The sequence below is a fragment of the Trematomus bernacchii genome, unplaced genomic scaffold (genome assembly GCF_902827165.1).
Source record: "Trematomus bernacchii unplaced genomic scaffold, fTreBer1.1, whole genome shotgun sequence".
NCBI lineage: Eukaryota > Metazoa > Chordata > Actinopteri > Perciformes > Nototheniidae > Trematomus > Trematomus bernacchii.
This window is the reverse complement of record NW_022987547.1, coordinates 11,899,663-11,914,149: the sequence shown is the minus strand read 5'-3', so window position 1 is coordinate 11,914,149 and position 14,487 is coordinate 11,899,663. Positions and strand designations below refer to the sequence as shown.

At 41.6% G+C, this 14,487-nt stretch overlaps 1 protein-coding gene across 1 annotated transcript in view; it reads left to right on the top strand.

Moving 5' to 3' along the window:
* col5a1 (procollagen, type V, alpha 1) overlaps positions 1 to 14,487 on the top strand; it is a 78,588-nt gene that overhangs the window by 31,796 nt on the left and 32,305 nt on the right. The window contains 17 exon segments of the mRNA XM_034122874.1: positions 2,769 to 2,900; positions 3,962 to 4,066; positions 4,603 to 5,019; positions 5,635 to 5,701; positions 5,808 to 6,325; positions 6,766 to 6,822; positions 8,674 to 8,715; positions 9,689 to 9,751; positions 9,841 to 9,915; positions 11,886 to 11,978; positions 12,382 to 12,438; positions 12,565 to 12,618; positions 13,060 to 13,113; positions 13,245 to 13,298; positions 13,402 to 13,455; positions 13,570 to 13,623; positions 13,863 to 13,907. Coding sequence (XP_033978765.1) covers positions 2,769 to 2,900; positions 3,962 to 4,066; positions 4,603 to 5,019; positions 5,635 to 5,701; positions 5,808 to 6,325; positions 6,766 to 6,822; positions 8,674 to 8,715; positions 9,689 to 9,751; positions 9,841 to 9,915; positions 11,886 to 11,978; positions 12,382 to 12,438; positions 12,565 to 12,618; positions 13,060 to 13,113; positions 13,245 to 13,298; positions 13,402 to 13,455; positions 13,570 to 13,623; positions 13,863 to 13,907 — 1,941 coding nt within the window.

Here is a 14,487-nt window from a genome sequence, read left to right as displayed (position 1 = left end):
AGCTATTTTCAAATAATAATATAAAATAATTATTTGTATTTGTATTTATGTACTATTGGCCTGCAGATTGAAATAAACTGCTGTGAAGGTGTCAGCTTTACTATGAAGTTGCATCATGGGAGTTTTTGGAGCTTTACTCATACTAAGGAGTAGAAGTGAGGACATTATTTCAAAATGTTCCAATCTAAGTGTTATTTTGAGTTGCAAGAATGCGGAAAAATTTTGTTTTTGACTTTCCTTTGCCTATCCATCTGCATTAGGTTTTATTCTCAGCTCCTGGCCGTCCAGGCCTTTTTAACACAAATAAAACTTCAGCTGGCTTGAACTGTTGGTGCTGAATGATCCACGTAGCCCAGGTCCACATTCCCTATCCAGCTTCTTCTCATTCCTTTTTCCCTTTTTGCCTTTGGCTATAGAGTTAGTAATATCAAAAGCAGCCATCAGATGTTCAAGCCTCAGTAAGATCCTTATAGGAGCAGACTTTTCTCTAGGCAGTGCACACGCCTCCTCCACTTTGTACATGTCACACTTCTTTAAACTGCTCTCGGTGCTGCGAGGATGTTCTCATTAATGCCAAGGTGTATGATTAATTATCTCGTCTTGGTACAGTTAGGATCTCTCCTTCAGGATCCTGACATTCATCTGGCTGCTCTGGGAGCTGTAAAAAAGGAGTTTAGAGGAAAAGAAAGTTGAAGAATGACATATGAATAGGAAAGCAGTTGCAGGGCTGTTTTGTTGTACAGAGGTATTTTTCCTTATTGAATGTGACCTCATTTCAAACACTGAATTCCCATCATCCCCTTTCGGTGCAGCTGTTACACGCAGTCCTGCCAGGATAAGGGAGACTGATACGGAGTAAAGGCTCCAAACAGATTCCGACTTTAGCTAAGAGGAAGCCATTTGAAAGTTTCCTGGGAGCTCTTATAGCTCAGAGGCTTGTGTAATGGCTTCTTTAGGCTTTCTGCCTGAGGAGGTTTGGGGATTTGTTTGCCTGCAACCTGCATAAACCCTTCTAATATTACGAGCCAAGGATGGAGCATCAGAGTGTTCTGCTAGCGTTATTAAAGTATCTGAGACGGGGAGTTCTGTGTGGTATGTTGGACTGTCACTGGTTACACCACAAATGCAATCCATTTCAGTTTGACAGACAAGACAGATACCCATGGAGAATTTAAGTATGAAAGACATGTTGAGAGGTTTCAGATTTGGTCATAATTGAAAACACTTCCTTCTCTGTGGTCCGCTCTCATGGTTGCATCACTTCACGATTCCCACACCCCCTCGAACATATATTTGTTTCAGCTGAGTTTGGTTTGATTGATGAGGAATGACATCACCGCCTTTTGGAAGTGTGATCGGACATGTTTGGATCGACACAGTACAGCGTTTTGGAGCCATATGCATTCTGTGGCCCAGAAACACATTTGGCAAACACACACACCCGGCTCCCTGTGTAGCCCGGGGATCCTTCTGAGCCTTTCCTTTTTTCCCTCTTGTTCTGTCTTGCTCTTTTCTCTATCAATCTTTGTCTCTTCCTCTTCCTCTCTTTCTTTAAATCTCTCACTTCTGCTACTGTTCCTCCCCCCCCTTCACCTCAACCCAGTTTATGCACACACCCCCCTTTAAATCAGATCAGGTGAGCGACCTATACCTGCAGGTCTGCTCATGTCTCCGTGCCCCATGTGCTAAGTTCATCCATTCGTCTTACATGATGAGCTTGAAGGCTAAATCACTCATGTCCTCAAATCTGGGGTGGTGTTTAAATAAACTTTTCACAATACTGTACATCATTGAGTTTGAGACCAGTAGTTGACAAAGTTACAAAGTACATTTACTCAAATACTGTGCTTATTTGAGTTACTTTGCTTAAGTGTTTTCATTTCCTTATACTTCTACATCTTAAAGGCAGATATTTCACTTTTTACTACATTGACTTGAAAGCTTTAGTTTGAAGATTCAGATTTATAATACAGCTTATCAAAAATACAATTATTAAAAAATGTATTATGTATTATTACAGGGTAAGATAAAACTTAATTGGTCCCTTGGTGAAATTTACAAGCTATCCGACAGTAAAGGAAAAGGTAAAAATCTCTGTTGCATTAAAAATTATTAAACAAGTATATACTATTCAATATTCTCAAATGGGCCATTGTGGAGAATGTGTAATTTAACCTTTTGTACTTTAAGTTTATTGAAGTTAACACTTTTTACTTTTACTTAAGTCACATTTTGAATGCATGTCTTTTGGTTGGAATAGAATATTTTTGAACTAAACTATTACTACTATATCTTAGTATTTTGCCCTCCTCTGTTAAAGACTGACCTTGTGTGTGTGTTAGTGTGAGCCTGTGGTTGTGTGTTTGTTTGTGTGATCGTCTACAGCTACATAAAGTCCTTTGTTCCATGTTCTCTTGTAACTCAACTCTGTTGTCCGTGAGCTTTTTGTCTTAAACTCTGGTGCTCATCTCTGATGTAAAACGACACTCTTGGACCCCGGACAAAGTTCTCCAGCGTTTAGTCAGCCTGTAGTCCCCCCCCCCCCCCATGGCTTGACCTAGTTTCTAGCCCTGCCTGTTCTGCATGTGATAATGCTGCTCACAGATGTTCTCCCTCCTCATTATTTGTTTATTTCGCTTACATTTCTCCCCGGGGGTCCGCCAGTGTGAGACCGCCGTCTCTCTTCCATTTGTTTGCTTGTTTGTTTAAATGCATGACTTGTAGCTATGTTCAGTGAGTCACGACTTCCTGCTTCTTGTGTTTTCCAGGGAGACATCCAGCAGCTATTGATTGTAGGAGACCATCGTGCTGCCTATGACTACTGTGAGCACTACAGTCCTGATTGTGAAGTGCCCATGCCCGACCAGCCTCAGAACCAGGACCCCAACACCGATGAATATGTGAGTAACCAGGCCTTTCTTTACGTTTATATCATCTCATTTTGGTTTTAACTCTAGTGCTTACAGTGCAGATTTGTTAACAGAAGGCCATTACTAGAGGACATTTTGGTGGATTTTTGCATACAGGACATTGTAGAAACCAGCCAGAGAATCACCAAGTGTGCCAATGGCTGACCTTTCTCCAGGAAGTCCATTTCTGTGATACTAAAATCAGATCAGGATAGGATCCTGTGCTGAAAAGAGCCTCTTGGCTGATACAGGAGAGCTGCACTCTGCCAAAGGAAAGTGCTGACTGGAGAGATCGGGCTTATCAGGCTATGCAGTTAGTTAATAATGTTCAGGAATGATGTGGTGCCTGCCTAAGCCTGCATCGCTGCACCACGCCGCTTCCTGATCTGAATACCAATACACTGCGTGCTGATTAAAGGTGTGTCAGAGGAGTGTTAAAAGATAGACAGGAAGTCCTTCGTCTTGACCTTTTCCTCGCCCCAGGGGCCTGTCAGTATGCATGCGAGGTACACAAGAACTTGACCTGCTTTCTCTCTAAAGATGTCTGACTGATTAATTAAGAAAGCAGTGGAGGAGTAATTTGTCCTTCAGTCGTAACAAGTTGCAACAGGGAGGTGCGACGTGAGTTTTCCACGAGTAGAAAGCATTCCTGATTCTGATCGATGGCCAGTCCATCACACATCTATCAGCAGAGCACTGCATCATGTTTGAAAATCATCTCTTTTTTTTTCAGTGATATCATATTATTCATCACAGACTTTACAAATCAAAAATATGATACTAACCAAATGCATGAATTGCAGCTATAAAATAACTATACATAGACACACAGTATGTGCTTATGATTTTCTAGAGTTTAAAGAGGTAAGAAGGTTGGGGTTATCCATACACTTTTATAAGCTAATTAAAGGACTCCATATCTTAAAGAAATCTTTAAAATGTATGTTGCCTTAGAGAGTAGATGCTATGCTAAGTATCTCATAGATACTAATAATCAAGTGTTTAATATGAATAGTTATTGTTATTTATCTTGTAATGTTTCTTTCTTTCAGAACACAGAGGAGGACAGCTACTATTACGAGTACCCTTACTATGAGGACACCGAGGGAAAGCCTCTTGAATCAACATCTGATGCTGAGACGACAAAAGAAGTCAAGGTGGGCTACCATCATATCATTGCCAATATTGACTTCATGTGTTAACGCCAATACAGTCGTATTGTTTCACATTTTGTGCTGCATGTTATCTTTTATCACATTCAAGGCTTATATGGAGGTTTTCAAAAGTGATGATTTGTCACAACCCTATCCAAAAATGGGATTTCTTTAGTTTTCTCTTGTTATTTAGGTTAAAGAAATGTGTGCCCTGTTAATACAGCTGCTTGACTCAGTTGTGTGAGGCAAGCTTGAAAGCTTGTTTGTCTTTTGAAATGCTAAATGGCAACACATATGGATTGATGTCAATTGTTTTGTATCACAAGTCTGAAACAGTCCCATGCAGCCACAGCTGGAATCCAATTATTCTAATAGTATAATACTTAATCAATTGAATTAGCCTTATATTCATCTGTAACTGTGAATTACTATCTTTCAAAACGATGTCAGGTGAAAAAAATGTTTGAAGCTGGGAACTCCTAGTATTGGGTACAGTCAGAAGGGTCCTCCTTCAAAGTAACCATGTTGATGCCTTACAGGTGGCAGATGAAGACAGCGTGTTGTCTGAAGTGGAGGAGGCTCTGAGGGATTCTGGTGCCATCGGCGGCAAAGTGACCTCCATCACCAGCAGCTCATCCGCTGGCTCATCCGCTGGCTCTTCATCCAGCTCCACAGGAACTGCCACTGCCGGAGGAGAAGCCTACGGAGAGGAGACCAGCCCTTACGAAAGTTACGATGGCTACGGTAACTACGAGACCTACTACGACGAGGCCACGGCAGCCCCAGATACAGACTCCTCCCGACGGGTCACCATCACCAGCAGCAGCACCGGCACCGGGGGCGAGGTGGACCTGGAGGCAGGGGGAAAGATTGACTTGAGTTCAGCCTCCAGCATCGAAAGGCGGGTCACCGGTGGAGAAGGATCTTCAATCACCATGACCGCCAATGAGACATCAGTACGTTGATTACCTACACTGACATCCTCACTTTATCGTTGTTTATGTATGACCTGTAGGTCCAATAGATGTACTGATAAGCTTTCAACTCCTATTATTTATTTAGTTACAGTTCTTTGGGCCCCTTCCCTCATGTTATCATCTGCCAATCCAAATGGGGGAAGCAAAGCCAATGTGGATGTTTCTAGCATTGCCATCACTAAGAAAAGAAAAAAATGCCTTTAAGGAAATCTCAATCGTTGCAGTTTTGAGAACAAATTGTACACAGTAATGATAAAACAATTATGACATACTGCTGCTACTACTACTATACTATTTAGATTTGTAGTTCCATCTCTTAAACATGACTTGTATATGTGCTGAGTTTAGGACATATATTATTGGAAAACTTCACATTTAAAGAAAGCACCCATGACTTGAGATACAGCATTTTTCAGTATTTTCTGACATTTTAATGCACAAATAATTAGCGCGGCCTTTGTACGCTACATATTTGTTTTAATAGGTCAGAAATGTAATCAATGTTTTTGATTTTGTTATGTCATTTGTATACACAGGATGTTACCCATACTTCAAATATGGGACATTTTACTAACAATATCTGTGTTTTTATAGGTTGCAACTTCCGTTGGTGACTATGGTGATGAGTATGATTATGGCACCGATGACGCTTATAGCCTTGGTGCAGAAGGTGACACCACCAGTACCATCCATGTCAGTGGAGGTGGAGGCAGCAGCAGCAGTTCAGTCCACGTTGGAGGTGGAGGTGTCAGTCCACGTGGAGGGAGGTGGTGGAGATGGAGGAGGCAGCAGCAGCAGCAGTTCAGTCCATGACAGTGCAGGTGGAGGAGATGGAGGAGGCAGCAGCAGCAGTTCAGTCCATGTCAGTGGAGGTGGAGGAGATGGAGGAGGCAGCAGCAGTTCAGTCCATGTCAGTGGAGGTGCAGGAGATGGAGGAGGAGGCAGCAGCAGCAGCAGTTCAGTCCATGTCAGTGGAGGTGCAGGAGATGGAGGAGGCAGCAGCAGCAGCAGCAGTTCTACCATCACTATCGGGGGCGGGTCTTCCTCTGCGGGGGGATCTTCCACCACCGGAGGGGGATCAGCCAGCACCGGAGCAGGGGGCTCCATCGCCACAGGAACAGGCCTGGGTGTTGAAGGAGAGGGAGACTACACAGACCTGGATGGGTTCAAGGAGGAGCACCTCAGCGAATACGGCGATTTAGACTCGTACGGCACCTACGATGATCTCGACTATGGCGACGAGGGCAAAGTGCTGCCTGCTGAGACCGGGACAGATTATGGACAGGTGAAGAATACTGACTAAGTGGTACTCAATTTAGGGCCATCTTCTTATTCAAAATGAAAAAAAAAGATTCACGATAAGAATTGTTTTTGGTACTCTCAATTTGGGCTGGGCAATAAATCGATAATATATTGGTATTGTGATGTGATATGAACATATATATCGTTCTAGATTTTGGATATCAAAAAAGTGTGATAAGGCGTTTTCTTAAATCAGACAATTCTAGCTGTTCTATTATCTGCCTTTACCAACTCATTATATATAAATTACTAGTTAATATTGATCAAAAATCTCAATAAATATTTCTGAGTAAGAGGTCTTTACTCAGATTTCCTTCAGATTACATAAACACGCCTGTGTCTTATTAAAAAAAATCGATATTTTATGACAAGTTACTGACCTTTTGAATGTTAATTGTGTGTGTGTGTGTGTTTGGTGTGTAGGTCCACGGAGCCCGTGGCGAGAAGGGACAGAAGGGAGAGCCTGCTGTTATTGAGCCTGTGAGTATCACTATTTGAACAACATACTTGAGCAGCAGATGTACGCTGCCTGTGATTGTGTGCACACGGGCGTATGCGTGGATGTTTATATTTGCCAGTACGTATGTATGATCCTCATCCAAACACAACCCTCCCATCACTTCTGACGGAGGATCCTGAGGCCAAACATCAATCAGGGCCAAGCCTTTCTCGTAGTGTCCTCGGGCAAGGCATCGCTCCTCCAAATGTTTATGCTGGGGTTCAGATGACCAGCAGAACGGCCATGTAGGGATTGTCAATAATCTCCTAACAGAGTCTGGGAAGTGTGTAAACACGGGGGGGGGGGGGAACAGAGGGAGGGAAGGAATACAAGCTGAACAAAGGGGAGTTAGAAAGACTTTTCCTGCGTCTCTGCCAAAAACATAAGCTTAGTTTGAATGAAACAGGTGGAGCACATCCAACCCTGATTTAGATGTTAATGCTATATGTAAAAACAGGTGAAGACACATCCTTCGGTCTGTTAGCTCGGTCCATAAGAAGGAATGTATGTCTCTTATTCAGCTACAGCTGTTTCACTTTAAACAAATGTCACTGAGCTCCACTCAGTATACATCCCTCTGTGACTGAGTGTGTACACATCACCACCCAGTGTGTCTCTCCTCTTGTAAACATGCATTCACATTTCCCCCCAAGCTCTAGCCACACACAAACACACACACACACACACACACACACACACACACACACACACACACACACACACACACACACACACACACACACACACACACACACACACACACACACACACACACACACACACACACACTGCAGGTGAGACATAGCCATAACCTGAGGATTGTCGAAGATCAATTGCAGTAATTTTGGGATGAAAATTCTACAGTTCAGCCTGGGGGTTAATGAAAAACATCACACAGTGGAATACATTTGGATAGTGTGTGGGTTTCTCTCTTCTGTAAAAATAAACAGGAAGCCAAAATGTTACCAGAAAAGCAAACACACAAACAATTTCTCTGCAGCCACTCAGCCGCAACAATGCATCTGTGAGTCAGACGCTCTACGGTTGTCCACACTAATGTTCGTTTTTCAGATTCTTTTATATTACATTTAGGCTTGTGTCAAATTGAATTATTCTCTTAGTCAAAAAGAGCTGTAACTATTCTATTCTAGTTTTATTAAATTAGATATCAGATTCTGATCTAGCCACAATATGTATGCATCACCGAACTACTGCATCAAAATAAAGATATTTTGGTGATTTTCTTTTAATTTGTTTCATTCATTTTCATCACATCTTTTTTGATCAACAATATGAAATGTTGCTATAGTCACAGTTAGTGTGTTCGTACCATCCATTCATCGCCTGCTCTGACTCGATGATGAGGATTCGCTTGTTTAGCTAAGGGGATATATGGCAAAATACCCACTTTAATAAATGAATTGCACAAATTCAAAGCATAGACACATGTACAAACAGGCTTTCATTTGCATGTAAGATCAAATATGTAATGAAGCCTTCTTCATTAGTCCTTCCTTCAGCTTGAACACGTTGGACAGAACCTTAGGGTGTCTTTGCTCCGATGCTGTGCAGTCGCTCACTCTCCCTAACTCCATGGATTAATGGAAAGCATAACTGAAATGACAGGCAGGAATGTGCATCAAGGTTGACTCCAGAGGTAGAACGTTGATAGGCAGGTGTTGGGACATGTATTCATGTAGAGTTTAAGCACAGCTTTGTGTTAATGAAGTCAGAATTACGCCTGTGTGTGCACCTGCAGATCGCTGCACAGTGCACACACAGGAGATTGTTGCGGGGACTCTTGACTAATGATTTCTCTGCTTGTGTTTCAGGGAATGTTAGTGGAGGGCCCGTCTGGGCCTGAAGGGCCAACAGTAAGTCAACCTGTCTCTCCTTTACTTCCTCTCATCTTCTATTCCTGTCCTCATCATGTCATTTGTCTGTGTAATCTCTGTTTATAAATGTATCTGACGTTGTGTATTGGCAATAATCTGGCACAGTACATTTCACGATACAGGGGTAACCAAGTAACCAATTAAATACATTGCAAAACTATAAGCAAGGACATATATTGTATGTCATTTTAGGAAAACTATCATAGAATAAAGAAAACACCATAATATGCATACAATCTAAGTCAACAAGTAGAATGTTTTTATTAAATCTGTGGGATTTCATTTGCATTAATCAGAGCCCCTTGAATCCAACATTATAGCACTAAATAATGTAAATAAAATGAGTGAGAAAAATGTCTTGAAGGAATCAAAGGCAAAGAATTGAGTAAATGAACCATGTAAACAGACAGCATGGCAACGATACATATAATATATGTTTTACTATTAATATCAAATGAATGCAGTGTTTTTGTGAATCCAACAAATCACAAAAACAATTCTAATACTCCAGTTTACCAATATTTTCTTACACAATCCATTCTTCTAAAATGCAAGTGTTCATGCTTTGCTGTGAAGATCCTGGCTGTCTGATGTAATGCAAAGGGAGTGGCCAACACAAGTCCCCTGAAGAGAAGTGGACTTGCCCAGATGTGGAAGAACTCAATTATTTATCCAGGACAGTTTTTTCAGACACAGTTGCTCTTGACACCCTGCAGATGGAGACCCACAGAGTCCAGCCATTCAAGTGCCAAGCTATAGACAAATAAAGAGCGCCTCACGAAGAATTTACAACTCCACAAGCTGTCCCATATTGCCTCATGCATTCCTTTCCCCATGTGTGACCACTTTGCCACATAAAGGGGAGGACTTTTAGTGCAGCAAACGTTCCTGTTCCTTTGTGATGCATTATGTATATTATGTGTGTGAAATTAGTTTTTTTTTCTTGACATAGGGCCTCCCCGGACCCCCAGGTTCTTCTGGCCAACCAGGCAGTTCTGGAGATTCTGGAGAGAGGGTGTGTTAAATAAAGCTCTACAATACAGAAACTAACCATATTTCTGTCTTAGTGCTTGAACTCATGTTTGTGTCATTTTTCCGACAAAGGGTCCTACTGGTCGTGCTGGTCTTTCCGGTGCTGATGGTCTGCCCGGACCCCCTGGTACTGTCCTGATGCTGCCTGTAAGTAGATAACCGTGGAGGAAGAGGAAGTGATGTGTGCTTTCATGTTTACCCCCACTCTAAAGCATTCACCATGTGGCTTTATGGAGTTGTTTAGCCGTGTTCAAAGCCAAGTATGATGTATCATTCTCTGTTTTATCAATAACCCTGACATGTGGTTTACACAGTGCAGAGGAATGAAGGGGGTTTCCTTAGAAACCGTCTTTGATTAGCCTGGCCCTTACAAATATGTTGTAATGCAATCTGTACTTTAGCAGCCCCTAGTGGCAGGTTGAGTAACAGATGTCGCCCCTCCCATCATCTGTAGTGATCACGTTCAGATCTTTTGACTTAATACACTTAAATCTGCATATTGAGATAAGATATACTTTATTGATCCCAAATTGGGATTTCTTTTGGAACAGCAAGATGTTAAAACAAGGCATTGCAAATAAAAAAGTAGAAAATAAACAAACATAAAATAGAAACATCTCAAATAGAAAATAAAACAGAACTTAAGAGTAAAATATATACAAGTTGAACCTGACAGATAGACATCTGTGAAATAAACACTATCAAGGGCCGAATTACAGCAAAAATTAAAGGACTTTTTATTTAGTTTGAACTTATTTAAGAATTGAAGATGTCCTTCCATTAAGTTGTGTGGATACAGACAGGAAGCAAAGTCATGCTGTTGCTTCTCTCTGTAGCTTCAGCTGCGTGCTATGATTCCACCGCGACACTTATCCTGCTAACAACTTCCTGCGCTGTCTACCTTTTCCCCCTTGTTTTCCTTGTATTTGGAAGATGTGTGATGCTGCTGCTGTTGGATCTGATGAGTTGTACAGATGTGAGGCTGTGGTTTCAGGGGTCTTCAGAGCCGAGGGAGCTCTGTCTGGACAGGAACTCGTTCTGGTGTATCCACTGGCAGAGAGCTTGTAACCTGATCCCTGAGACCCGAGTCATGCATTGTTGTTTCATCCTCTTCTCACCAGAGAACTGTTTGGCTCCGTGTTCAAATCATGGAATCAACACTTAAGATACAAGTCCTAACAATATGTTCTTGCTTAAACAGTCCATTATATAGTGATCCATCTTCTTTTTTATTTTCCTGTTGACAGTCCGCTCCAGCATGAGGTGGTGTTGTGTGAAAAACATAACTTGGTTCCCATCGGAGTGTTTTTTCTCTATCCCTGGCTGCACTAGTCAACAATTTGATGTAGCAGAACATTTTGTTCAAGGCTCAAAGATGCAAAGGAATGTCGGGGAAAAAGAAATGCAAATTAGTAGGGGATTGACAAAAAAAAGCTGAAGAGAAAAATAATATAAGACATGCTCACAGATTGGAAGGCAGGAAAAGAGCTGCATATATTTGATTGTGACTGAGATAGCGAAAGAAAGGGCCAATATTTAATCAAACTCAGCAGAAATGTTGACAGAAAGCAATAAACTGTGGGCTTTGCTCAATACTTGAAAAGTAACTGAAGACATTTGGTTCATGATGGCTGAGCTGCAGTACATCTGACTCAGCACTGTTTTGAATAACTGTTTCTACTTGCTTCTTGGTTACCGTGTTTCTGCACAGATTCACTGTTGTGTTGCTGTGCGTCTGCAAACTAACAGCCTCCGTACTCTGCTGTGTAACCCAGCACGAGATGCCTTTCCCAAACCAACCATTATTGGACCACAAACCTGGATATTCAACTATGGTGCAATGGCGTCGTTTCACCACCAGATGCCAGTATAATTCGAAGCTTGTGGCCTCTATTGGTGCTGGCTTGACAGCTGGAGGCTAATGCTCACTTTCACATCTGTTGCATAGTTTTAAGATGGGGACAAAGAAAAGTGTTGTTTTTGGGAATCAAATTGTTATATTGTTGCATTGTTTCTTATTTTCACCAGCTTTTACTTTTGTTTTGCTATATTCTACTGTGTGCTGGTTCATATTTGTAATGCAACAAATTCGAACACATCTTTGTTTCCCTCCATAGTTCAGAATGAGTTCTGGTGGTGACTCCGGACAGAAGGGCCCTGCTGTGTCAGCACAGGAGTCCCAGATGCAAGCCATCATGCAGCAGGCTAGGGTAACTGATTACACATAATCTATCAATACTAAATTGTATATTCACCAATCTTGCTTCTCCCGTTGAAATATGTCTTACTTTTCACGTTGTTTGTGAATTTTATAATGTTTTCTCTAGCCATATTTCTTTTTTTTCTATAGTTATGGCATAAATCCTTGCTACCCCTTCATTATTATCATTTTTGTTATGTCATTGATATATTTTATACCCTGCGGTTGCTTACTAGCATGCATCATTTATACAACATTGTTCACAAGGGACAGACACAAATATAACTTCAGCACACACATGCAAATGAGTAACTGCACATTATAAATACATACACTGCAGCTTTCCTTCTGTTATCCTTTATTTATTCCTTTGATATATTTTGTATCTCATTGTTTTTCCTCTCTGTGTTCAGCTGGCTATGCGCGGCCCTACAGGTCCGATGGGTTTGACTGGCAGGTCCGGCCCTCTGGTACGTGTTTCAGAGACAAACGCAGACTCAAAATCATGAATAGTAATCAACAGTTTGTAGCTTTGTAGTGTTGAAAACTTGTGTGAGTTTAATATCAATTAAATGGTCTGTTGCTTTTCTCCTCAGGGTCCTCCCGGGGGCTCAGGCCTGAAGGGAGAGTCTGGAGACTCAGGTGTTCAGGTATGAGATGTACAAATGCAAAAACATGTCAACCTAAACACATTTTTAAACTGTTGTGGTATGGCATTAGTTCTAAGTAGATACAAATGCAACTTTTATTCTTTAAGTTTGATATTTCTAAGGATTTAAGGGGTTTAAGGATGTAAGATAAGATAAGATTTGATCCCAAATTGGGAAACATATTGGCATTAATACTTAAAATATCTATTTGATAATACACATATATAATATTGTGTAATTGCACCTTTTAAAAAATGTCAGAGACAAAACACAAATTGAAGAGTAATTGGATCTTTTTATCAAACAATTTCTAAAGATAATGCTATATTTGAATTTCTTCTTAAAGTGGTTTGCCATCAATATCGTGCAATCAAAGTCTGATATTGTGACAGTCCTTACATTTGAACACTTCTGAGTTATAAATAAATGTGTCTGTTTCAGGGACCACGTGGACCCTTGGGCACCTCTGGACCCTCTGGAAAGCCTGGCAGAAGGGTGAGCTGAAGTAGAAAAGCACGCAGCATATGAATATCTAATGCACATTTTGTCGTGCCGATTTAAAAGGCATATTCTAGTCCTCATACTCTTTCAACAGACCAGTTATGTAACCGTTGTTCTTTTCACAGGGTCGTTCTGGAGCCGACGGTGCCAGGGGCATGCCGGGACAGTCTGGAACCAAGGTACTGTGTCCCCAACACTTCACTATCTCCTGATGCCAGTTTAAAAGTGTGTTTTTGAAGCCTGTACAAGACGTATGGCACCTGACTTGTCTTTGCTCTTCAGGGAGACCGAGGCTTTGATGGTCTTTCCGGACTTCCTGGTGAAAAAGGACACAGAGTAAGTTCTTTTGTGGTGCTATTAAAGTGTGTTCTTTTGGAAGAAGTGCACGTGTGTGTGTGTGTATTTGTTTCGACATGTGCCACTGTTACATCTAAGTGTTTGTTGTTGTAGGGTGAATCTGGACCCTCTGGACCTCATGGTGGTCCTGGAGAGGATGGAGAAAGGGTAAGACAGACAAAAATGTACAATTTCCCACATCTTTTATCACTAAATCTTTTACTTTCATATATATATTTGTATCTCTCTTATCCCCGGCTGATGCAACATAATCCCCTTCTTTCCCGCCTTTTCTCCTTGTAACTTCCCATTATCTTTCCCTCCTCGTAACACACACACCCTCACTTTATTCCCATTATCATTCACTGTCTGTTCCACATTCTGACCCGCTCCTCTCTCTTTCCCAGGGAGATGATGGAGAGATCGGGCCCCGGGGACTTCCTGGCGAATCAGTGAGTGATCGCGCGTATTACTGAGAGACAGCGTGATAGAGCTGAGAGGGCCCGCTCTCATCATGTCATTGTGTTAGCGAACAATCAAACGACGTAATGATGTCATCTGTCATCTGCGGACTGCAACCGTTGTTCATATTCATATAAATGGAGATTTTCTATAGCTCTATACGGATGGAAAGTGTGTGTAGATGAGGCTTTGGAGGTGTGAAAAGCAGACAGCTCACATCAAGCTTGTTATAATAGCCTCCCACACTCTCAGGATATTCCCCATGGAGGGAGGGGAAGGAGAAAACACCAGAAAGCCCCCTGATATCTGCTGCTATTACTTACTTCGTCCACCAGGGTGTGCTACATTTGTTTGAATTCACACTGAGAGGAAAATAGGTCTTGTTAGGTAACCGTAGCTGGGAGGCAAAGAACATAAATCCAATGTTTGATAGGAGAGCTGTGGGGAATACATGTGTAGTGAAGTAAAAAAAAAAGAAGGGCTTTCAGCATCCCTCACAATCTGACGAGGTAGAATATCCTCAAGGACATTTGCGAAGTCAGGTTGTTTCCCGAAGTATGATTTTGAAAT